The 25,584-nt window shown below is 38.4% G+C and overlaps 1 protein-coding gene across 2 annotated transcripts in view; it reads right to left on the bottom strand.

Annotated features, from left to right (window-relative positions):
- Positions 1 to 5,137: 5,137 nt before the first annotated feature.
- The window catches only part of ATAD2B (ATPase family AAA domain containing 2B), a 76,296-nt gene continuing 55,849 nt past the window's right edge, over positions 5,138 to 25,584 (bottom strand). For both annotated transcript variants that reach the window (XM_042032871.1, XM_042032870.1), the window contains exons 24-28: positions 25,248 to 25,385; positions 13,566 to 14,261; positions 11,846 to 11,973; positions 10,568 to 10,696; positions 5,138 to 8,483 (exon numbers count right to left, since the gene is read on the bottom strand). In XM_042032871.1, the coding sequence (XP_041888805.1) occupies positions 8,442 to 8,483; positions 10,568 to 10,696; positions 11,846 to 11,973; positions 13,566 to 14,261; positions 25,248 to 25,385 (1,133 nt within the window). In that variant the 3' untranslated portion in view covers positions 5,138 to 8,441. The remainder of the gene's footprint in view (positions 8,484 to 10,567; positions 10,697 to 11,845; positions 11,974 to 13,565; positions 14,262 to 25,247; positions 25,386 to 25,584) is intronic.

The raw sequence follows: 25,584 nt of genomic DNA, 5'->3' as shown, positions 1-25,584 counted from the left end.
AGTTTACAGAATGTGTTCTGGAGAGGACCTTGGGGTTTGGGGCAGACTGACCCCTAACTACGAAGCTTCTAAAATGTTCAGTCTCCCAGCTGAACAAACCAGTCCAAGAATGTAGGCAAAAAGCACTAAGAATACAGAAGTTTTAAAAAGGTCTAATGGGTATAAAAGAAAAGGCAAAAAATCTTCATGGCATCATTTCCATGAAAAGAGATCATCTTTTAGTAAGTTATATATTTTCATGTCCAGTGAATGCAGTGCTGCATTACTTGTTACATCAAGTTCAATTTTACCTGCTTCAATTTAGGCCCAGCTTTCCTCCAAGTTGCCTGTTTATGTACTTGGACCTTTCAGGCTGAGAAAGCTGAGGCTGTTCAGCCAGGAGAAGGTGGCAAGGACACCTCATAGCAACATTTCAGTAACTGAAGGGGGCCTACAGAGAATCCAGAGAGGGACTCGTCATCAGGAACTGTAGTGATAGGATAAGGGAAAATGGGTACAAATTCAAAGAAGGGAGATTTAGGTTAGATATTGGGAAGAAATTCTTTTCTGTGAGGGTGGTGAGACACTGGCACAGGATGCCCAGGGACGTTGTGGATGCCCCTACTCTGGCAGTGTTCAAGGCCAGGTGGCATACGGCCTTGAGCAACCTGGTCTAGAGGGAGGTGTCCCTGCAGGGGGTTGGGACTAGATGTTTAAGGTCCCTTCCAATCCCTAGCATTCTCTGATTCTATGATAAAAAAGCCACACACAGCCTTTCTGGGGAAAATTAGGAGTGGAAATGGGTCAGCTTGGGAATGTGAGCTTGGGAATGGCTCATATTTCTGTCTTCTGTTTGGCAAGAGGTAGCCCCTATGGAGATCAGTATGTCCAGATTGCTTACTACCTGGAGAAAATATTACACTTTCCCAACTGGATAAGGGGTTTTGAATTCCAGAGGTAACCTAACAACACTCAGCCATCTCCAGACAGCCCAGAAGTCTCTGCCCTGCTGACATTCATTTTTAATAACCTGTGGGTATTTCAGAGAGTGCTGATAATGTGACAGTTATCAAAGGGCAAGTGAAATGACTGGGTAATTACAGGGCATTCACCTGACATCAAGCCCAAGTAAAAATGGAAAGATGATATCTAACTAAAGTGATCATGAATCAAAGAGGTAACAAGAAATACAATGATTTTCTAGAAAATTGGCTGTATCACACAAAACTGATCTCATTCTCTGACAGGATTACACATTTGATTGATAAGGTAATAGATTTTCAACAGCATGTGACAAAATACTTCCAACTTCCTCACTGTACAGTATTCAGACAGCAAATATTAAATAGGCTAAGAAAAGGCAGATTAATTGAGGAATATCTAATCTGCTCAAGTAATTCTCAATTTGGTACTGTGAGAGTGTTTCTAATGGGGGAATCCTCTTCTCCTGAAGTTCTTGAAGGAAAATGTTGACATGTCTCACTAGTCACAGACTTGTGGAAAAGGAGATTAGCCAAGGGAAAGATAATGAGGCCTGAACAAGTCATACGTATATTGCTGGCTCCTCTGGCTGGCTGGGACTCATAAAACTTTTCATAAAGCTAAGCAGGACCTCAGAGAGGTGGGAATGGGGAAGCCTGATGTTCAGACTGGAGAACTGCATCATGAAAAGCTGCAAGTCTGAGAAGCAACAAGAGTTCCCAACCCAATTGCATGGTATAAAAGGCTTAAATTGATCTTTGGATGTGCAAAAAAGGGGACAGGGAATAGGAATCAGTGATTTTTGGCTCTATAAATGGCACTGGTGGGACCTATGCTGGAATATCACATCTATTTCCTCCGCGAACAAATGTTTTAGAAAATGTTGAAAAATTGACCTACTGCAGAATAGAGCCGCAAAATTGACTTAAAGGCTGGAGAAAATGCAGTGAGAGCCATAAAAAGCTTATTCTTCAGCAAAAAGAAGATGGAAAGGCTAGTTGATCACAGTGCATTAGTGTCTTCATGGGGGGGAAAAACAGGTATGAACAGTCTACAACATAAAGAGAGGACAAGAAGCACTGCCTGGAAGTTGAAGCGGGACCAAAACGAATGAATGAGGCACGTGTTTCTACCCATGAGTTTAACTACTCCATGAAAAGTTCAGAGAGCAGGGCAGATGTACTCTGCAGACTAAATGCCTTCCCCAAAAACACTGTTAAGCCATTCAGATGTTAGCAGGCCCTGGGCATGCAGGAGATTAAATCATACGTGCCACAGCATCCGATTCAACAAACCAGTGTTTTCTGCTGGCATTATTTCCTGTGAATAAACCCAAATTTTTGTAGCAAATTGCTGAACATTTAAATCATCATTAGATGTCAGCTCATTTCCATTTCCAAAATTTATTCTCATGCACTGAAAAGATTAACAGTGTAAAATTTATGCTCAGCTTGTGCTTTCGTGGCTGTCCTCCGAGTCTTGTGGAAAGGAAGCTTTTTAGTTTTAAAAAAAGCTTTTTGCCTGCTGGACATGCTTTAGATTTTAGAGCAAGACTCTGAAGCAGTCTAACCCCAGTATAAAGGTGAGACATGAATTTTAAACCAGTTAAATCTCCGGTGCTTGATGAAAATGTAGTCTTACATGCTTTTATCTATGATACTTCAAATGTCTATAGAAAACAGTAATTTACTACTGAACTGATGTTAGTAGTCACATATAACATGTGACTATCCATGTTAACATTTCCTTTACCTCACTAAACCTTTTGTCATGTCACAGAGAATACAGTGAGGATCACTTCAAAACTTAAGCCAAAATTATGTTCATTAGAAACCTAAAACGTATTAGCAATTTGTCCTTCCTTATCACCAAAATCAGGTATCGCTGTTCTTCCAGGCAGCCTCCACACAGAGGGGATTCTACAAGGTGTAACGAAGTCAGCAAGAGAATGCCAGATCTTTATAACAAAACTGTAGCTGGGGCTTTGGAGATGACAAACAGGTTCTTAACTAAAACATTATTTTCTTCTCCTTCTACAGCACAGATATTCCTTCTTAGAAAACTAATTTAGTCCAAATTAAACATATTTTCTAGGATGAATTAATCCTCTATAATCTGTTTCGCTCCCTTTGATGAATAAATACTTCAAAGGGAGTCCTTTTGAAACTTGACCTCAAGTCTTTCCTTCCTCCCAATCCAGAGTCCCAGAGTGGACAGGTCATCTTTAACAAACTCCTACTTTCATGTAGACACAGTCAAGCATCTCTGGGTTATGGCACAAATCAGATTTTACACTGATGCGAAGGGGTTTTCTCATGTCCACACAAAGCCAGGATGACAAAATGGTGTGAGCACTCCCAGCAGCCACCCAGTCCAAGGGACCTGTACATTTCTCACATGTACGCTGCCAAAATCCTGACTGCTGAAAGATGAAAGCAAACCCAGCAAACCAGAGGAGTCCAGCACAGCAGAACCACCCCCGCTTCATCTGTTCGCCAACGCATCCTGGGCGCTGCATCACTGACACCCCACATGTGGAGCCTGAACAACCTCCGCCCCTCAACCTGCCCCACCCCTGTAACTGGATGTGAGGAGCCTTCAAACACCACTTCACATCACCTTTTGCACCTCAATCTTGAAAGCAGCATTATTCCACATCAGCTTTCCAGACCAGCCAACCTCAATGCAAATGGCCAGGTTCACACTAACCTTCCACCAAAAATTATGAATCCATTTTAAATCTTAGCAGCTTATCATAGTTTTAAAAGGAAAAGGATTTTTCCTGATATAAAAGTACAGCATAACTCAAATGCAATTCTAAAATAAATGGAATTTCATAGTAGTCACAACCATCTACTGGCAGTGGGTTCAACCAAAATATACTCCCTATGCAAATGCTCACACTGGAAAAAAATGAATCACCTAGAAATGGAATGAGGCTGAATTAATTAGTGCTAAAGTTTATAATCCCTCATTTTTACATAATAGTTACGTGACCATAAATGAAGCATAAAAGGAATAGGAAAAAAAAAAACCAAAGTGTTTGCCTTCATTAATCAGTTCATAAGTTTACTGATTTAGCTTGCAGAATTTATTCACATGCAGTGCTGGCTTAAAACCCCATATATTACAAGTCCAAATCCTACCCAAGATCCAGAAGAAAAGGCTCTCATTTTTAATTTATTTAAATAAATTATCTGAAGAGCCTAAGGAGGAAACAGAGAATGTGCAGCACTGCAAATTTAAGAAAATACGGGAAATTGCATTTCAAAAGTACATTCAAGGCAGAAACCAACAGCAGAAGGAAGCAGCATTAAGCAGAGAACACTTGACAAATATGAGTGTTGCACAAGCTTTAGGAACACCCACCCTAACTATTTCTCACTAATTCATGCTTTTGAAGTACCACTTGAAGTTCACTAAGTATCTTTACAAGAATCCTTTTGTCAGTTCCCAAATATTTTGTCTCTTTTGACTGGTTATTTTTACAGCCACTGGACCTGAATCTATTCTCTGTTAACATGGCCATCCCCACTCGTGAAAGACAGAGAGACACAAGACCTGAAGACCTCACTCTGCTTCCTTTATTCAGATTGCAAACCCAAGTGTGGTGCTGGTACCTGCAAGGCCATTCAGGTCAAAACACATCTGCCCATGCTGAGCCCAGGCTCTCACCAATCAACTTCATTATTATACAACAGGTATTAAATTTTGTATCTAATTGTGCTTTCAAAGCTGCATATAAAAGTCAGACATAAAGTTAAGCTACTACTACCCCGTCCTCAACTACTCTTTTGCCCAGGAGCCCTACAGTTCAAGGTACACAGAAAGGAAAAGAGGAAAATGTCCAGGTGTGTTCCGTGTCCTACACCTCAAGGGTTCAGCTACAAAAAAACAGAACAAAAAACAAACAACCCAAAGTTGTAAGAACAACTTTGCTAAATATGATAAATAGAAAGGAAAGAGCCTTTGCTTAAAAAAACTCTAATTAGAAGCCATTTCTCTAATGGACAAACACTGAAAGCAGAAGCTGGACCAAACTACTCAAAATAACTGCACAGCAAGATCCCAAAGTGTCACATCTAAACTGCAAAACCAAAGATGTCTGGTAAGGAAAAGACTGTTATCAGCCAGGAGGCAGCATTTCTTTTAAATACATTTTTAAAGGAGCTAAAGCTGTGTTTTCTTGTCATCTTTATTCAAGTATTTCACAGCAGTTATATTACAAATTACAGTAAAATGTTCAAAATTTCCAGAAGTTCAAAAAAATTAAATAACTTACTTCAAACTAACGTAAAATGAAGTCAAAATGCAAAACATCAATTTAAACACAATTATGAATAAAACTATAGAATCCAAAATATACCATAGCTGATGAAGGAAGTCTACTTAATCCACAAAGTAGACACACGTTAATGAAACCAAACAGGACGTCCCAATGTCTAAATAACCCAATGTACAAGATACAAAAGATGCAAGTACAAGCCCAAATTCAAGCTTATGTTGTGATTACAAAATAAAACAAAAACAAAATAAAAGACTATCAGCTGCAGGACCTGCCATTCAGGAGACTGAAGGGAAAACCAGTGCTGACCCACCAACTTATTCGAAAAAAAACAAAAAAAGGAAGACAAGATATTACAAAACCCAGTAATCCTATAAATACATTGGCATATGACAAAATCAAGTAACAATACAGAGGACACAAAACAAAACCAAAAAAAATAATCACAGGTGAGATTCAAGCTTGCAAATACAGTTAACTCCATAGCCATCAACTTCACCCAAGAGCAACTCTATCACTCCAAGACAGCCCCCCACCCCCGGCCCCCAGGGAAACCTCCTCCTCCTGGCTGGCCACATTCCATAGAGTCCAGCACAAGGACTCACACAGGAGTTTATTTGCAATTTTCACAACAAGAAACAAGGAAGAGAGGTCAATTTGTACAAACTCTTGCCAGTGCTATGTAGCAAAAAAATTAAAAACATACAAAGAGTAAACAAGTTTAGACCACATGGATCGATTAACAGCTGTTTTAACTCTATAATCACCAGACATCTGTAAAGGAAAACAAAAACTGAAGTGTGGTTATTTGGGCTAAGAAGGCGAGTATATCATTTTAGGTAAGCTGTCCACTAGAACATCTGATATTAGCTACATTTCTCTAAAACAATATGGCAGCTCCTCAATTAGTAAAGTTGCCTCTTAAAGATTTTTCCCAATCAACAACTGACAGTATAAATTTTCCTTTAGAAACCTGACCTTTTAGAACCATTTTTAATGTTAGGCATCAGCTTAAACTTGCTTTTTACACTCACTGGTGACTAAAATTCTCAATTATTTTAGTTTATATAAATTTATTATCTTCTTAAAAATGAATGCAGTTTTATCTTCCACAAGTGCTGCTGTTACTTGAACAAAAACTTCTTTGAGTAAGTGAAACTGGAATAAATATTTTTAAAAAATTCTGCAGCAAGAACCTGAGACTTGCAAAAAACCCTTTTATCAGAAACTTGCTACAAAAAATCTGCTACATTTCATTTAATCAAATCTTAAAGTTTGTAACAATTTCCATCAAAATACAAAATGCTGTTAATGTACCAGACACATAAATATCTCAAACAGGTATGATGCTAATAAATACTAAATGAAACATGGAAAAAAATCCCATAATCAAATCTGAGATCAAAGAATCTCATTCAAAATGTGGTTTCTGTTTGTTTTTGTTGTTTTTAATCGCACTTTCCCACCTAAAAAATACAGTGTTTCTGCATGGGTTGCATTTAGGTGTAACTAGATGTACATGAATGCTTAAAACCTTTTTCTGCCATTACCTATGAAGAAAAACAGTGGCATCCAGGGGAGAAAAAGATCTAAGAGAGACTGATGTTTAACCATAATGGACAAAGCACTTTGGATTACTGCAGTAGCCCAAGGCCCATGTGTTCTCTCTCTGCAGCACTACCGTGGGATGAGCCGTAGAGGTGGAGACAAGTCCCTAAGCCTGGGTTTGTACATGGGAGCAGCGTGATTACAGTCCTCCATAAACACTGTTGGTAACTAAAATACAAAAAGCTGAGGTAGCTCAGTATCTCTGCAGTAGTCTGTTTTCTCTAATTAAAAACTAATCACACTGCGTTGCATATTTCTGGACAGACACTTCTGCAGCTACGTAGGGACAGTCACAATGAATGGTTCAGGATGGGAACACCAGCCAACTGCTCTAGAACACTTTCCACACGGGTGTGAAATAAACCAGCCCAGGTAATGTTCTAATACCGAGCTTGTGATAAAACATAAAACCTGCCTAGACTGTTCTCTCCAGTTGCCAGAAAGGAAAGGTGTTGAACTACACAATTCAGACCCAGAGAACTCTTAGAACAGATGGATTCAAAAGGCTCTCCTCCAATCCTTCCAACAGTAACAATGCTTTGCACAGAACAACTCGTGAAATATAAGAGAAGTTTTATTTTCAACTGAGGTTGGGCTCCAGGACTTTGACCAACTCTAATGTCTTCTTACCTGCACTGCACAGTCCAAGCTATATTACAAACACAGACCTTCCCAATGAAACCTGCCAGTATTAACCTTGCTTTCCTTAGAGAAAAACAAGGCCATGGAGGGGGAAATGCTTCATTTTTAGCAACACAGAAGAGTTTCACTGTGTAACTTGTTTCTAAAACAAAATATATACCAATGAAAAAGGAATTTCACCATTTTGGTAAAGTATGTGGCTTTTTCAGTGTGTCTTAGTTTAGTTCTGTAGAGTAAGACAGGCATTATAGAACCATAATACTGGTTGCCATCCAATGAAGAGAATACAATTCGTCCTTTTGGAGATCTTCATTCTGCAGACAGCTTTCTAACATTGCCATTTGCTATAATCCAAACAAATTGCTTAGCCTTATCTTTCTCAATTGACTAAAAGGCACATTAAAGGCAGTTCTAGAGAGCCTCATCTTCAAATTACTGTACATCCAGTTACTCAAGATTCCTACCACAATGCATCACTGCCTTCTTTAGGACAGATTTTTTTTGTCCATAACCCCAGAGAAGAGAAAAATTGGAAAAAAAAATTAAAAAAAGGTTGCCTGTTTAAAAATATTCAACTTAGATCTGCTCTTTCCAGTCCTCTTGTATGTGTTGGTCTTCACTTTGCCTGAAGTTTCCCCAAAGATAACGCATGTAGAGTGAACAAGAGCAGGAATGAGAACAGTTTCTGTAGCACCAAAAATCTCCAAGCTGTGGCATTGTATTCTTTATTTATATCAGATACAACTATATGAAGTTCCGTTTGGTTCTTGTAGGCTGGTTGGTTTCAGGTACCTGAGACAATAGCACCAAATTCAACAGAAACAAAAAGAGAGAGCACTTAAGACCAAGGCTCTGCACATACTTGGTGCAAATGGAAACTGAATGGCTCAGAGGACTGCTCTCCCATGAGCAGTTTGAGAGGATAAACCCACCCATCTTGACGAGTTCACAGGAATGTTTCAAACACATGAACTGTTCTTTCCATCTCCTGCAAGAGACACAGACCATTAACTATTCATAAATACACAGAGCCAGAAATAGAGTTACTTTATGTAGTAGCACTTACTGTGTTACTTTTTCTAATATGAACAAATAAATTTATGAAAACAGATGTTTCTGTTTATTAGCTGCTATCTGCTAGAAAAATATGATAAAAGAGGGAATTCATTAAAGGAGTATTAATGCAGAAAAGCACTCTACTATGAGTCCATGAGAAAATCAAGGCTTATTAGGGTCACTTATGTAATTAAGGTGCTCAATATATATTAGGATAGCATTGCAGTGGCACACTGCATGAATTCAAGTCTTACTTCACACTTATGCTGTTGGTGACCTGTGGTGATGTGGTTCTATGTTTTAATGGTTTAACCCGGTTACTCCCTTGCCCCCATTCCCAGTTGGTACACCCTGATCTCTAGCCGCTTCCCCAGTGCTCCCTATATGGTTGCTCTCCTCCCCTTGTTCCAGTTGGTTCTGCATCAATCACCCAAACCCCTCCTGTTATTCCCTGAAGTTCGGTGTCCATCACCTAAGCCCTCCCTAATTACCCTTATATGGTCCTTGTCAATCCCCTGAGATCCTGCCCCTTCTGATACCGCCCCTCTGGAAATCCCTGAAACCTCAACGCCCCATTGGGGCATGTGATCCCTTTTCCTCCACCCCTTGAGACTATTGATCCGCGTGAATGTCTATCCCTGTCCATATCCCTCCCCCAAAGACCCCTACTGGTCCCCCGTCGGGCCATCCCCGTTGTAACTTCTCCCTTTATAAGTTGTTGCACAGGTCTGGTCTGTGCTGGTGCTCCTTGGACTCCCTTTGGACAGTAAACCTGAAGCTGTATCCAGAGGCAAGCCTCCCCACAATCTTTTACCTTCTCCCTAGTCAGGGCTGCTGACAGCCACAGCACCTGGGGCTTCAGCTCCCATGGGCAGAGCTGAACTCAGAGGAGCAGCTTTAAAGCCTTGAGCCTTCGGCTGCTCCCCACTCCTGCCGCACACCGCAGGTGCTGGCCGGGCTGAAGAAAGCGGTCACTGCAACAGTGACCCAGCTGTAACCACATCTCTGCACAGTTTGGATAATCAAAGTAAAGATTGGTCTCCACACACTCCTGCTGGACAAAGCCCTTTTTAATCTAACTAACATCCTGCACAGACTTTCAACATATTTTTAGGTGAAGATGGCAGAGGAATAGCATGAAAATGGTTTGAAAAATATTCTGCAGGAACTCTACAAAAACCCACACTATGGCTTTTCCAGGTTTTGTTGTAAATTATTCATGGAGAAAAATATTTAGTGCTCAGTGATCCAACTGGAAAGTAGCTATTGTTGTCCTTTACTCAGCACGACTGGTTATCAGTTGAATCAGCAAGCTGATCCAAACTCCTCTGCAGTTAGAACAGTGGTGACAGAGGGAATGCACATCCAGAGTCAGGATCAGCCTGTGCCAGTGGTGAAATGACCAACTTGCTGTTCATGTACGGGAAGCCTCGGAGGGCAAACACTTCAGTGGCACAGGATGACAGCAAGGCAGACACCTGGCTTCCACCATGCTGCACTGACCTTCCCAAGGCTGTGCTTACTGATCTAGGGAGTGTTCACACTTCTAAGGCCTTGTATGAAAGTCAGAATTGGCATACTGCATGGAGGAGAGGGGGGTAATTGGTTTTGGCCTAGTTACACCAACACAATTAAGGGCCACTGCAGCAATACCAGGTCAGGGTGCCTATGAAATCACCACTTTACATGCACTGTCAGTCATGCCACAAACATGGAGACTGCTCCTATTCCATTTTACTCTGCTAGCATGTGCTTTTCATGCTGCTGTATTCTCTCCTCTTTCCCCTCCCTTTTTTTAGGTTAAATTCTTAATCCTCTTTTGAGGAAAACATTATTGGAAACAACCTCCAGTTTCTAAGTTACTACACTAAACTTTTTTCTTTTTATAGATACCTTCTTCAAAGTCTATTAAAAGTTTTGCCTGCTAGTAGAACAGTAAATTGACAGATTAACAGTTCTTGAAAAGCCTATCTCACAATATTCAGATAAAGAATAAAAGAAGCTGTACAACATCACCTCTATAAGATGTGATTTGTCATAGTCTCTACGGTGTCTGTAGATGCACTGACTGAGGAGTGAATACAATCTCTCAAGTTGGTCAACAGTCAGGTTGTCACTTTTCTTAACCACCAAATCAAGCAGTTTCTGTTGGAACAACAGAAGGTGAAGTTAGAAGGGTTTTTATAAGCAGTTTTAAAAATTTTTTTTAAGGACAAATCAGAAATGAAATATCTTTCTGAAGTCCTCCTTCGGAGGGATACATACAAATGAAATGAACCACACCTGGGTATCAGCAAGGCCACTGCTTCAGTATTTATACAAAAAGGACTCAATGTCTCTTTTTACTTCTCCGCTTATACCCATACTTTTCTTCTTGTCTTAAAATTCTTTTACTCAGTATATCTAGGGCAATATTTGTTATTTTGGAATGCTACTTCATCCTATTTCATCTTGGACACTAATTGTAATAAAGCTAATCCTAAAAACTGCCTTGATGGCTAAAGCAGACATTTTTAAGAACTTACACTGTCAGGAAAAAAAGCATCACCACATGAAAACATATCTGGACTTCCACAAATGTTGACAAACGAAAAAAAAAATAAGAGAAGGGTGTGGAAGGAGGACACAACACATGTAAAATTTCTCATAACAAAGGTGAAAGTATTTTACATAGTAGCAAAGAGTGACATTTAAGATTTTTTTTTTCCAGTCAAACAATTCTGTTGTTTCCAAAGAGATTATCATCTGTACTCCACAGAAAATGAGATCTAAATTTCACAGGTCATAGTAGGTCAAGCTACTTTTTACAACAGAAGACAGCAAATTTTATTGTAATTTTGCTTTAAAAAAATGGAAAGAAAATTAATTAGCAGTCTATGATGCCAAAACATCAACACAAAATCCTATTTCCTTTCCAATCCACTAAGTTTTCTCCACCAAGTATACCTACCACAGGAAGAGAAAAGATGATGTTAGCTCCCAATTATCAGGCACCCAGCAGCTCTGACACGGCCAATTAACACATATGAGTACTGGCAAAAATGGCAATTAAAATAGTGGACTGCTGTGTCATTACTGGATTATAAGGGTAGTAATGATGGGACAGTAAGGATTCAGTAGTTTTATTAACTTTCCATCCAAGAAACACCAATTGACAAATCATTTCCAAAAGTCACTGCTGTCATAATACTTGTTTGCAGTCAAACATAAAGGAAATACTGCTTCAGAACAAAGAAAGGAAGCATTTTTCATGGAGTCCATTAACAGTTCAACTTATTTTTTCAGTTCTGTTACCTTTAGTCTGTCATGGTCAACAACTACAGAGGGTAAGGGATCCAAAGGTTCTTCTGGAACCTGCTCCAAACTTGTGGGTTTTGACTGCTCCACAGCGACTTTTCGCGTTTTCTTGCTTTTGAATATACCTGTAATTTGAAAAACAATTATCAGGATTGTGAGTCTCACAAAATGCAGCCTATTTCTTCACTTCAGCTTGCTTTGGTTGTTTAGTTTGTTGGGTTGTTTTGAATCAAGCAAGATTGTAGCAGTGCAGATTATTCATCAGCTTTGCTGAATTCTGAATGTTTACAGGTGCACAAACCCACAGTTCAGAAACACACACAAAACTGGAAATCTTTAAAACCCAACTCCAAAGTGCCAACTTTGAATGAAAACTGAATTCCACTAAGAGTTCTCATTGCATCTTTCTATTCAACAGCAACAACAAATTAAACAGCTTCTAAGACAAGATCAGATACTAAGCAAATGCTGAAATTCTTTCTGCTCAAGTGAAACAAATCTTAATTTTTCTCTCTAAAGCATCCCATGTCTTCATCACCACAGTATTCCAACATCTGCTCTACTCCCAAATCCTCATGCTTTTGTTACACATTTCTGTTTTCTTCCACCTTTGTATTCAAGTTATTGACCAATGGTATTGCAAAGAACAAAATATTTTCATATCTCCTTATTCTCTCCCTACATTCATTCACTATTTTTCTCCTCAACTATTTAAAATGCCTTTTCTTCTGAGGACCCCTGCCATTGTAACCATCCTAAAGTATACAAAATTCACCTACCAAATTCAGAAATGTAAATACTCTTAACACATCATGCTCTTCTTGTGATATTCCTAGGACCTTTCTTGTACTCTACTACTTACCCTTAGAGAAAATATGTATGTACAAACACAGCCAACATGTACATAGTAATCTTCTCATAATTCAGATATCTCATTAAAGCTCATTTACTTTGTAAATCTCAGCACTTACTTTTGAAGTAAAGATTTCATTCTTTTAGATAATTCTGAAAAGCTCATTAAAAAGGCAATCATGCATAAGGCTTCTATTTCTGTTCCCTGAGGAAACTATCTCTCTCGTCTTCAAAGGACATGGCCCCTTCTTTTATACACCACCAGGATTTTCCTTCTCCTTCTCTTATCTTTTTCCTCCACTGTTATTGTGTTCACTGTGACTCCAAAGCCAGATACCTTCTTCAACAGATAAACAACAGTTTATCTGGCTTTTGCTAGGAGTTAAACTGCTTCAGCTTTTGCTACAAGCAAGTTTTTAAAGGAATACTATGCTTTTTTATCCAATGTCAATGATACTATTATCGTATTCTCTAACAGAGTAATTCAGTATCTATTATGTGGATCAAAATACAAATCAGATAGAATATACAGACCAAAACATGTATTGTATTTATCTCAATTTATAATATTTTTGAATATATAACTACTGTTTTAATGTTATCTCAGTATTTACATTATTTCCAACAAAGCTGACACATATAAACAGAGTATATTAGTGTTAGTATGAAGATACAAATTCTTGCCTAAGATAAAAATACAGCAAGTCAAGAGTGCACTTCTGATTTTTCTATGTGGAATTAAATGCTGTAAGCATACTAAGAGTTTCAAATAAATAGTCAGCAATTAATAAAATATTACAGTGAAAAATACACACATTAACTTGGATACTGAGATAAAGACAGAAACATTGAAAACAAGTTATACCTTCTTTATCTGCTTCAGCATCTTTAGTTTCAATGTCTGTGCTCTGTAGTGTTTTCTCATTATTGCTGCAATGTGGTAACTCGGCTTTCACCAGATCACTTCCTTGACTTTCACTGGAAGCTTCCATTTTCTCCTTTGGCTGATCTTCAGATAAAGATTTTTGCTTGTTACTAGACCCATCAGTGTTTTCACAGGGTGAAACAGCATCAAGTGATTCTACTTTACCATTATGACAGGCTGAAACAGGTACACCTTCAGAGCTGTGTACAGATGTCTCTCCATTCACACAATCCCCTTTCAATGTAGAGTCCTTCCTTAATTCCTTTTCAGCACCCAGAGTAACACTGTCAGTTATTAACAGGGATTCATTTGAGCTCTCTTCTTCTGTGGATGCAAAATTGTTTTCCTTTCCTGATGTCCCATTGTTAAGCCTCTGCTCTGCATCTATATCCATAATATCACAGGAGGATTCATCGTTTGTCATAGAGAGGTCTCCTGTTTCTTCTCCATTCTCGTCAATGCAGTCAGCACTGATCTCTAGCTCTCCATTTTCCAGCAATTTACTGTCCTCACCATGATTTTCATCGTCAGCAAACTTTGCATCATCTTCATCTTTCTTTAAATTATTGACTTTCCTCTTCTTAATAATGCCTTTGCCCCACTGCGAGCGCCGTCTCGATTTTCTCCGTATTCGAACTGAAAACAAACAAACACTTTTAGATGCACAGGTACCCCTCAGCAAAGAGACCAGGATATAAGAATACGCCGCTGTGTGAGGCAATCAAATATCTTCACACTTCAAGGAAAAATAAGCTGTCTGTTGATTTCAGTGTGAGCAAATCAGAGGTAACAAGGCATTTTAGAAGTATAAGGAGTGGACCCTCAGTCAAGACACTCAATTCCTAAACTATGGAAACAAGCAATTCCTACTTAAAACAGCTAAGCAATGATGTAGAACTCATTCTCATTTGAGTAATGGAGAGTCTAAAGACAGTTATTCTCATTCTCCCTTTTTAGATCTTCAGTGATTTGAAATGATTATACAATAAAACAAATGAAAGTGCAACCCAAGGATTCACAGAATAATTCAGGTTGGAAGGGCCACAAGGAAACCTCTAACCTATTATTCCAACCAGGGTCAGCTGTGAGGGCCATATTGTGTTACTCAACTTGAAGCAACATAGGCATGTGATCCTTTTTTCATTATTTCTGCATCCTTACTCTTTCTTATTTCTTAGTTGTATTTTCTGTGCCTTTGAAAAATTACATAATAAACTATTTTTCAGAAGGCCATTTTATTTTATTAAGCTATCTGCAGTGAAATACAACTAACAGATACACTGACCTAAAAAAAGGCTTTGGTGCACATTTGTAATGTGATGAGCAATTGCAGAAGGAAGACCATTCAAACCTAATGCTATTGTCAACATCCTTTTCAAGAGCACTACACAAAGCTCAGAAGACCAAGGAAGACACTTGGGAAAAGTGAAGCTTCTATGTTCAAATTCAAGCAATGATGAAGACTGTTCTAATTTTGCAAAATTGCTGAAGTTGTGGCCAAGTGACAATAAATGAAAATCACAGCCAATAGTAACCAGAGACTGACAAATTTCCTTCCATTTCAAAATGATTTCTTATGTTGAGCACCTCCATAATGTTCTTTGTATTTGTAAGTTACTTTGTTTTATGGGGTATTAAGTCCTACACCTGTGTCTGCCAATCACACACAGTTACAAAGATCTTGCTTTGAAGATACAAGCACTATGCAGGTACAAGTGTTGGGAATTAATTCACAGACACGCAGAGAAGCACAGTTGTACTTCAGAACATCTCCCCATGAGTGCTGTATGTAAGCAGGTAATTTAACCACTACATTAGGAATAAATCTTAACCTTTTAGCTTTAAAGCTGTCTAAAGATACAATCACACTGCAATAAAAAGTCTCACTTGGAACCTGTATGTATTGTTACAGATTATCTTTATGGAGAACTGCAAGATCTGAGGGGAAAAAAAAAATCCCCTTTCTCCAACTATATTCACAATTTGATAATGACTTCTACAGTCGGTGTCACTCTTTTATTGATGAACTACAACCTACTCACATAACTTTTCAGGAGTTCATGTATTTTTTCCCCAAGATTGTGCAAGAGATTTTCATTAATCACTCAAGCAGAAAATCAGAAACTAAACAGGGAAATGTAAACTTACAGACAAAAAAATAATCCTGTATTAGACAATAGGTGAAGCTTCAGTGCAACTGCAAAGATGGGTAAATAAAACACAGGAGAGTAAAAGTCTTTTAAAGGAAATCTAGTACATCCTAAATGTATAAGTAAGTAAGGTGAAATTTTTTAAGATACACCGATTTTGGCTTTTAGGCTGACTTTGCTGTAATTCAGACAGATATATCAGATATATTGTCAAATATATTTGGTATCTTTTAAATCAGTGAATTGTACTTCAAATATTTTACTGGTGGCATCCCTTCTGTTCACACTGTGAGTTCCACCTGGGATGAGAATCCATAATTTGCCTAAACACACAAGTACATTCCTAAAATTCTTAGCTGTGAGAGAAATCACTTTAAAGCAAAATGGAATTAATCCTTGTGTTACCCATCTCATTAAATTTCTAAATTTGGTCTTCCCAAATGAGTTAGCAAGTCCAGCTCAATGTTTCATGCACTACTTTTTGAACAAACATTGTGTGTGTTGTTTTTTACTGCTGTTTTTAATTAGGACAAAGCAACAACAAAAAGTGAGGCAGCAACGTCTTTTGGGATGAGAGAGGAAATTTTGGCTCCAGATCCTTAACAACCAAAACATTGCTACGCAAATTTTTCTTTCACACAGACAGCCAAGCCTCTAAATGAGTGAAAAGTTGGGGAAGGAATACAACATTTAAAAACAAAACTGACCACCAGTCTTTCTGTTCTGCTTAATTCCTCCAGGTAAGTTAAAAGGGTGGTACAAGCAAGAGAAGTGTTAACCGTGTGACGAATTGTAGACACTGCCACCAGATTTCATCACCTATATTGGTTCCCTTTATATTTACTGGAAATAAAAAGGCAATACTGCAAGAGTATTATGGACCTGAGAAGCTGCCATATGAAGCAGGAAGCAGTAAAATACATCTCTGAATCCTGCAGGACAGTTGAATATGACTTAAAAAGGATGAAGGAGCTACCACAGGGTAAAACTGATGCAAAACTAAAGGCCCAGTGGGGAAGAACTAACGGGTTAACATATTGCTGCTACCTTAACGTTTATATTTTAGAAGACTGTAAACTATCAAGAGCAGAATGCAAAACGTTTTATTTTCTAGTCAGTATGATTCATGACACACTATCAGCTTCCTGTAGGTAACAGAATGGGACAGCTATTTACAGAAGAAAAACTTTAGGTGAACTTTGTTTAAAAAATGAGCAAGTACAAACAATTGCAACTTAACACCTTAACACCTTTTCAATTACTCCTTTTAAAACTACTCATCAGAAAACTCCCCACTGATACCCAGTCTTTTGGCACTATTTGTGCCAGAGGCAGTGGAAATACTATTGTCAGAAGAGTTCCGCTTTATAGAGCTGAGTTTCTCTAACTCAAACTATTATAATACCAATTATTCACACATGAATACATTCACTTGCCTTCTAAATTGGCCAACTATTCATTCTATAATCTTCACATAACCTCTACAGATTTGCCAAAGGGATCTTAATTTCAGTTCTAGCTTCTGTCTGGTTTGCTTTTTTGTGAATCAATACTAAGCATTTTTAATGACAATAAGTATCTGTCTGACCACAAGTCACGCCTAACATTTCACCTGGGTTCACATGAAGTTGGTATCAAAACCAAATTTCCCCTGCTCGTTTTTCCCTCAAGCTGCACAATCCATGCAGACAGCATTTTTTAAAGTGCTATGTAATACAATGCAACTAATCCTGAATACAAATTTACATTTTTTTAAGCAGTAGGTGAAGTTTCTCAATTCTTCTATTCCTACGTTAAGACAATTTCAGAGTCATTTGAAAGACCCATAAACAAGGCAGACGGCATTTCCCCTAGGTGTGATTAAAAAGAAATTCTGTACTGTCCTTACTTCAGAAGGACTAGTCTGTTAAGTAAAATGAAACCTGTAGCAGACTTTCAGAAATTCTGAATTCTTGCCCACTGACAGGTGCTGCTTGGAGATCCTCCAGTCAGATACACTAAGTAATGACAACATCTAGTGAAATAAGCACCAACCCTGTCCAGAGCAGAGCACAGTTCTTGGCTATTAAAAAAAAGTGATAGTAAAAACCAACCAACCAACCAAAAAAAAACCTAAACAACTTGAACCAAAAAAATTCAACTCCTTCCCACTTTCCTGAAGCATTTCTGCAAGACCTAGACATAATTGTGACCTTTCTGTTTAGTATGGTCTCAGGAAATGAGATCATAAAAACATGGGTAAATGGTACAGAAGCTTCAGAGCTGAGGTATGCACTGTTGCTGTCCCCCAAATCCAGCAGCACAGTGACAAAACTGTAGACTACAGAGAAATGAAGTTAACAGTTGGAAAAGAAAGCAGACATAATTACATGATTCAAAGACTGTCAATTATTAACAAGCAAGTCTGCTTCCCTTAACGTGGAAGAGCCCTAATAAGAGGCAGCAAAGCAGAGATCTTTCTCTTGAAATTTCTGTAGTTTGACTACTACAGTACAGTGAGTGCAGCACAGTATTCAATGCTAACAAGTTCATTTTATACACAGCAGAAAAGACCCTTCCATGCTTCCACACTGCTTAAAACACATCAGAGAATGTGACTCCTCTTCCTCTGTCAGTAAATGATAAAAATGACATCCATCAAACAGTAAATTCTCTGTTGTTACTTTATTTCATGAAGAATTCCTGAGGATTAAAACCCAAAGAAGATTCTCATGGCAAGCAAGTTCACCATGGATCCAGATTTTCAGTCTAGTTCAGTATCAAGAACCACTTAAAGCAATTGACATGTTTTAAGTTTTTCTTCCGTGATCAAAATCCTCAACACCTTTCTTGTCTTGTGTGCAAAGTAACTCAAAGAGGTTGCTTGAGAAAGCACTTATAACCAGCAACTTACACTCTCTTATGCATCATCCAGGATATCTATGTACCTGCCACAGTAATTTAGCTGCTTCCAGTAGCTCCACATTCCTTACCAAGAGGCACTAAATAGTCCACTTGAAAGTCTCTGGAGTTTCTACTCACAAAGTCCCCAAACTGCAGCCAGAGATAAGCAGCAAGAAAGAACAGATCACAGTTCCACAATGGCTTAAAAAGCAAAGTGAGGTGCCAGCTTCCACTAACAAAGCCATTTCTCCCTCCAAAGCCAGCTATAGCATTTCCACTGTCTAATTTGTGCCGGCACTACTGTTCCTGCAGTAAAACAGATAAGGGAACTAAATCCATCTGAAACATTAGGTTGTTGGATTTTTTTCTGGGTTAGTTTTCAACATCTTTGGTTGAGCTTTCCAACTCATGAATGACAGTGCTGCCACAGGCAACACGGTGGAAATATGCCACCAGTGACAAGGCAACACAGCCTCTTTAGTAGTGACCTGCAGTTTTACCAGCTTAAAGTGACTGTGGAACTAATCCCTAAAAGATGTCATTTTCTTCACCTAGGATGGAGGGCACTCACGGCACAGAGCTGACAAACACATGAAAAGAACTGCATACAACAACTTCACATACTTATGATCTTTATCAGTTTATGTAACAGCTTATGTTTTGTAAACAAATACTTGAAGAACCTCTGCATTTCTACTCAACAAGGAGGAATCAAGTTTCATAAGGAGGAGCTGAAATGGGTACCAAACCAATCCTGGCTGCAGCATTCCCAGTATTTTCTTCCCCGATCAACTGCCTTCCCCTACCATCCCCAGTAATACTCTCCACTCAAGCTCTTCCCAGTATTTCTCATGGAACTACCCCAGTGTCTCCTGCTCCTCCCCACCCCAGCTGAACAGGACACGGGACACACTCCCTTCTGAGGTGTGCATGCCATGCCTGGCCAATGCCATGTTTTACCTGCTCAACTACCATTTTCAATCTATCACCTTTTCCTGCAGTAGACACGTGAATTTGTCCAGCTACCAATTTTCACAAAAACTGCAGGAACCTAATCTTTCAGCTCTCAACTCCTGTCAAATCTGTCTGAACTCTGCTAAATGATTCAGAAGTTATTAGGGGAGCAGAGATGGACAGAGAGCACAGGTATGATTTTCTTCGGAAACCAAGATAAAAATATAATTTACATGAAACCAGAGTAATTATGTTAGTAAAACACATGGCAAGACAGTCACACTGGAAAATTAAAGAGGAAAATGAAGTCAAAAGAGAAGAGACAATCAGATTAATGTCACCTGTGGAGATAATTTTTAGACTTTCCACCTCTACAGATCTGCTCATTTCCCCTCTGCTGATTAGCTCTGTACAATAGCAAATATTCCAGCTATACAAATCCTTGGTACCTTCAGTTGGCTCTTAAGGACTAGGGAATGACACCTTCCTGCTGCAAGAGAGCCATTAACAAACACAAGAAGGAATGAATCATGGCTACTGGATGGTTTCTCTGTCAAGGAGGCAAAATCTGAAGTTAATAAATGGGTAATAATCCCAAGAAAATCCACAACTTCTGCAGACAGAAACATTAAGTCTTAAAACAATTTAAAGCAAACATTGCCACAGTTTTCAAAACAGAGGAAGGAAGGGATCTATCTGTTCTGAAAACTTTTTATTACAACACTTGCACATACCACTTAGAAAGAAAAAAACCCCCAAACTATTTCAGAAGATCTTTTTACCATGTTTATAAGAAAGGTGATGATAATGCTTTCAAGGACACCTCCTTAAGAGAGGCTGAGCCATCTTGCGTTACTGAGTTATAAAGAAGAGAACAAGAGAATGTAAAAAAGTGACTGATCAGGTAAATTGTAGAACCCACTTAGTCGTCTGTCAGAGGAAAAAGACACTTGATTAATTCAACAGGCAGGTATTTAATAGTGATGAAAGAAAATTTCTTTGTCACTAGGTATCACCGAGTTCAAAAGTTTGATGGGATCCCAAAAAAAGAACAGGCAGTCAAGATTTATTAGAACTCCCACAAATTCACTAAACTGCATTTTAAATTAGAAGAATTAAAAAGCCTATGGGGCTTAAAAGAACTGTTAATCAACTTGGAATTATCAGCTACGCTGGTATTTCCTTCAAACTCAGGCATGAAAAAAAATATTTCTCAAATGTTTGCAACTTTCTTTTAAAGCATCTGGTTGAAGACAGCATCAGATACAAGAGATCAAACTACTCCCATCCAGAATGCCAACTCCTACGCTACCCAGAACAAAATGACAAAGAAACAAAAAGAGACAGTTGTCCCAGCTCTGAGTAAAGATATCCTCACATTCCAGAAAATCTTTTTTAATAGTGTTTATCAAGTAACAGTACTTGCCTCTGTATTAAGTGAGAATTAATCCAAGTCAAATCTGGAAGGCAGAAGCAGAAAACAAAAGAGCAGCAAATGTAGAATAAGTGACAAAACAGCAGCTCCTAGGAATTTCATGTTAGCATCTGGATGACTGTTGATTTGCCAATATCCAATTTCTGAGTCCAAACTCAGAACCAGACCAAAAGGGAGAAAACAGTTCAAATAACCAAAACCATATGGTACCTGGTCTGCCATGTCCTTTGATAAGGCATTGCTGCAGTCACAGAAGCCTAAAGTGCAATCACTGACACCACTGTAGCAGAGAGGTCAAAGAAGAGACACTAAACAGATAAAAATCAGACAAAGACTGAGAATAAAATGGTTCCTGAGAAAGACTGTAAATGAAAGACCTTTTCTTTCTAAAAATCTTTTTAAAAAGTAGTCCAGGCAAAACAAAAGCCTTTCCATGATACAGCAGAAACAAAGTGTTCCATAGGACAGCAAAGATCACCATTTGGGGGGGAAAAAGCAAACCAAAAACCAACCAACCAAAAAAGTCCAACACAAAAAAAAGCACAGAAAACATTACTTATTTAGAAACAACATTTTCTGCCATAGTTTTTTAGATCCTTGCTTGGTATCCCTACAGTTCTTTCTAGAGAGACCACTAATCACTTAAATTACTGGGAAAAGTTAGCACTGTGTTTACTTCATATTTCATAAAATGACTTTTATATAAAACTTGTATTTTTAATAGTTTGCATAACACAAAGGATTTAAATTTTCTTTATTTGCTCCAAATGCCATTTTCACAGCTATGCTATTTATCATATGGCACAAAAGACATCTTCTGTATGAAGAAAACATAAAATCTGCAGTTTATCACTACAGTATATTATCATTAAATGCTGCAAAAAAAAGATAAGAATGCAAAGCCAAATCTTCCCCACAGAGTTTATTTATACGTAACACTAAAGGAAGCAAGTGCAAGACAGTAAAATGGTATGTACCATGCCCCATCTACTGGCAGAATGGAGCAGTTGGATACAGTTTTATTATACAGGATCCCAATGATTAAAGAGATGCTAATGCTTTATGAGCTAACATGCGTCTAAACCACTTAATTTAGCAAACACACCAAACTGCAGACTGCTGGTGGTTGTGTTTTCCACACAGCTCCATAGAAAGGGAAAATAAGACCGTTCTCAGCAGTGACCAGAGGCAATGGGAACAGCCTGAAATACAAGACACTCAAAATTAAGATAAATAAATTATTGGTTGTGGCCAAGCACTATAAGAAGTTCCCCGGGCATGACAGGGAGCCTCCATTCTTGGAGGTGTTCAAAACACAACTGGACAAAGCCTTGAGCAACCAGCTCTGAGCGGAGCGAGACCAGAAGATGTCCAGAGGTTCCCTCCAACCACTGTAATTCTGTGATTCTATAATCATAAAACTGCTTGTATCAGACTTCTGACATATGTCCCATTTTAAGTTCCCACCACAATACCTGCACTCTTCTCAAAATACAGTCAGTAATGGAAATATTTTAAATTGTGGCAGAACTTCCCCAAATAGATTTTCAGCAACTCCTAGTAAGGCAATATTTTTAAAACTCATCTATACTGTGAGACACAATCCCCACAGCTGTACCTTCAACAAGGGAAATGGAAGTTGCAGATGAAATGTAACTCAGGAACATGGATCACCATGCCTTCACACAGAAAAATTATTTGTGTGCCCCATTTCCAACAGCCCATCTGGTCTAATCCAATTAACAAAATATCTAAAATACATCAGAAAAAATTAAATAATTCACAAAATAAGGCAACTAAAAAACTAAATAAAGTTTTATACAAAATATATAACCTCAGAAAGCAAACCAACACAATCCCAACTCTCACTCTCTACTGTACTTGCCCTGAACAGGTCCTTAAATTGGGCAGGCTGCTGCACTGTCTGCAGTCCACTCTGTTTTTAGAGAAGATACTTAACAATAATTTCTTTTAGAGTTCTCAGGTTTGTCATCTGAATTAACCTTTTTGCAGCTATTTTCTACAATACTGTGAAAACAAAGCTCCTAAAAAATAGTAATAACTTATCAAGAAAATAATGTTATGATTGGTGATTTTTTCCTTAGAGTCCTCTAAGGGAAAAAATTAATTCAAGTTCAAACAGCAGAAAACATGCAATATTTCCAGAATTATTAACTGAAAAGTACAGTTTTATCCTGTTGAATTAAATTACTTACATGATTTTTCTTGTTACTCTGATTGTGCAATACATTGCAGTCTTAAAATAAAAAATAGTATTTCTTGACCATAAAAAAAATTCCATTCTCCCTCTAAAATAATCTGTTAGAAATCCCTTCTCTAAACTTACTTCTTCCATTCAAACAATCACAATCCACAGTTTCATTTGCTGCTATTTGAGCTCCCCACAATCTGCCCAGTTCTGCTCTCACCCTTCTCTAGCTTATCCTCCAAGTACCCTTTTAAGACTGCTTCTCTTCCTCATTTCCAGTCTCTGCTGAACTGACCATATCAATCTTCAAGAGTGCCCATGTACTACCGGAATTCTTTCTGCAGATTTCTGATTGCTCATCAATTCCTGGTTCTCTCTCCTGATTACTAGATGCATCACATCCCTCCTGGACTAGCTACCTTTTTCAGACTCGGCCTTAAAAGTCATATTTTCATTTGATCATAGTCCCAAACACACTAAGCCTCAAATTTTCTTGCCTTCCAAGCTAGATCACGAAAATACCAACAGGATCAGTGCCTTAACAGTAACTTTGTTGTTTGCACAGAGACACTGGCAATTTCCTGCAGCTGATAGCTCGAGTTTTCAAACAACTGCTGCTGCCTCGACAACAGAGGGGAAGCGAGTGAGGTAGCAGAGCTGCTTTGGATCCAAGTCACCAGCAACGGCTGCTCTCCCCCTTCCCAAGGGATGTCCAGCTTGGAGGTCTATAAACCCCACCGTCTGCTGCTCAGCATGCACAGCCAGCAAAGTGCTCTGTAGAGCAGCCAGACGGAGAATCTCCATCCTGGACTTTGCAGGAAATGGAAAAAAATAAATTTGGAATCCCTTCCCTCCACTCTCTGATTTTGCACGAGCTGCCAAATGAATAAAGAACAGCTTGGATCCAAATCATCAATTTATTATATAACAATTTATTCTAACCATAATTCCATACAGTTGACTTTAATTCCTTTAACGGAAGAAATTACAGCTTCGGGAAATAAAATCATACACCTCTAATTAATTAAACCATTTGACATCAACACTATCATTCATATATAAACAATGTTCATCTCTGGGCAGTTATCACCATGCCTAGAAAATGATTTCTCATCAAGGAAAAGCACCATGAAGGAGAGCACAAAGATGTAAAGGAAAATTTGTCTGCTTAAATCTCTCAGTTTGCCACCAATCAGCAATAATTGATAATGCTAAAAATAATATATTAATAATGGACTCCACACCTTCAGCAGGAAAGCCAAGAACAACTATCAGTATGTCCCTCATACTCACTTTCTCTCATAGTCTTATTCTTTATAATGAAAGTATCTGCTGTGTATTTACCAGCTCTAATCAACTTACCTCTTGAAAATAATTAGCAGTGCCTCTGATTACCCAATCACACCTCACAACCCTAGAGATCTTGATCACTTAACTGGATTAATTCAGTAGGCTCCAGGAAGTGTATCTTAACATCTTCCAGTAATGGTTACTGACTATTGAAAACCATTGCCATGAAGGAAAATACAGTTAAATTTGCAATCTCTTCCCTAGCTTTCAGCATGACACTGAATGTATTAAAGGCAGGAACTGAATGTAGCGCATGTGAGAGTGTATTAAGCAGTGTAGAGGTATTTACCTGCTAATACACAGAGAGTAAACAAATCTGAAAACTCATCAAACCACTGAAAGGTGTTCTTAGTGGATCTGAGCTGTCATACTGAGAACAGTCTTTTACAATGAAGAATGCAAAATACTCATACTGCATTAGAAAAATAGTTATGCTTTACCACAAAATTAGAAATCCTGCTTCTTTACATGTTGGGCAGAGATTTTATGTACTCATAAAAGGAATATTTCTTAAAGTTCCATGTGTTTCGTGCCTACAATTACTTCTGGAGATAATCAGTAAGCAGCAGCAGAGACACATTTCAAATGTCTGCCATTGAAAGGACCTCTAATTTTGCACAGTTGTCACCCGAGGTACTTACAAGCACATTTATTTGCAGAGTTGGGCCACACAGCCATGGTGGGTTTTTGTTTGTTCCGAAATGCCTCTTCAACTCTGGCTTCTGTTTTCCGTACAGTGGAACCATGAGGATTTACCTGTTCTGCTGGCACTGATAAGCCTGCATGCAAAAGACAACCATACCTATTTAAATAAACCAAGCTGCAGGAAACAACTGAAGCAAAGAAGAAACTTGGAACACCATACTGCAATACGAATACATCCATTAATATTTAGCTGGACATTCAAAATAAAGATTTGAATCAAGAATATTTGGTTTCTACTGACAAAACAACTTACTGGTTGTATGGTCTTGAACT

The sequence above is a fragment of the Corvus kubaryi genome, unplaced genomic scaffold, assembly GCF_017639235.1.
Source record: "Corvus kubaryi isolate FWS band 111438036 unplaced genomic scaffold, C.kubaryi_AGA036_p1.0 37354, whole genome shotgun sequence".
NCBI classification, from domain to species: Eukaryota; Metazoa; Chordata; class Aves; order Passeriformes; family Corvidae; genus Corvus; species Corvus kubaryi.
The sequence above is the reverse complement of the archived record's forward strand: the minus strand, read 5'-3'. Positions and strand labels throughout refer to the sequence as shown.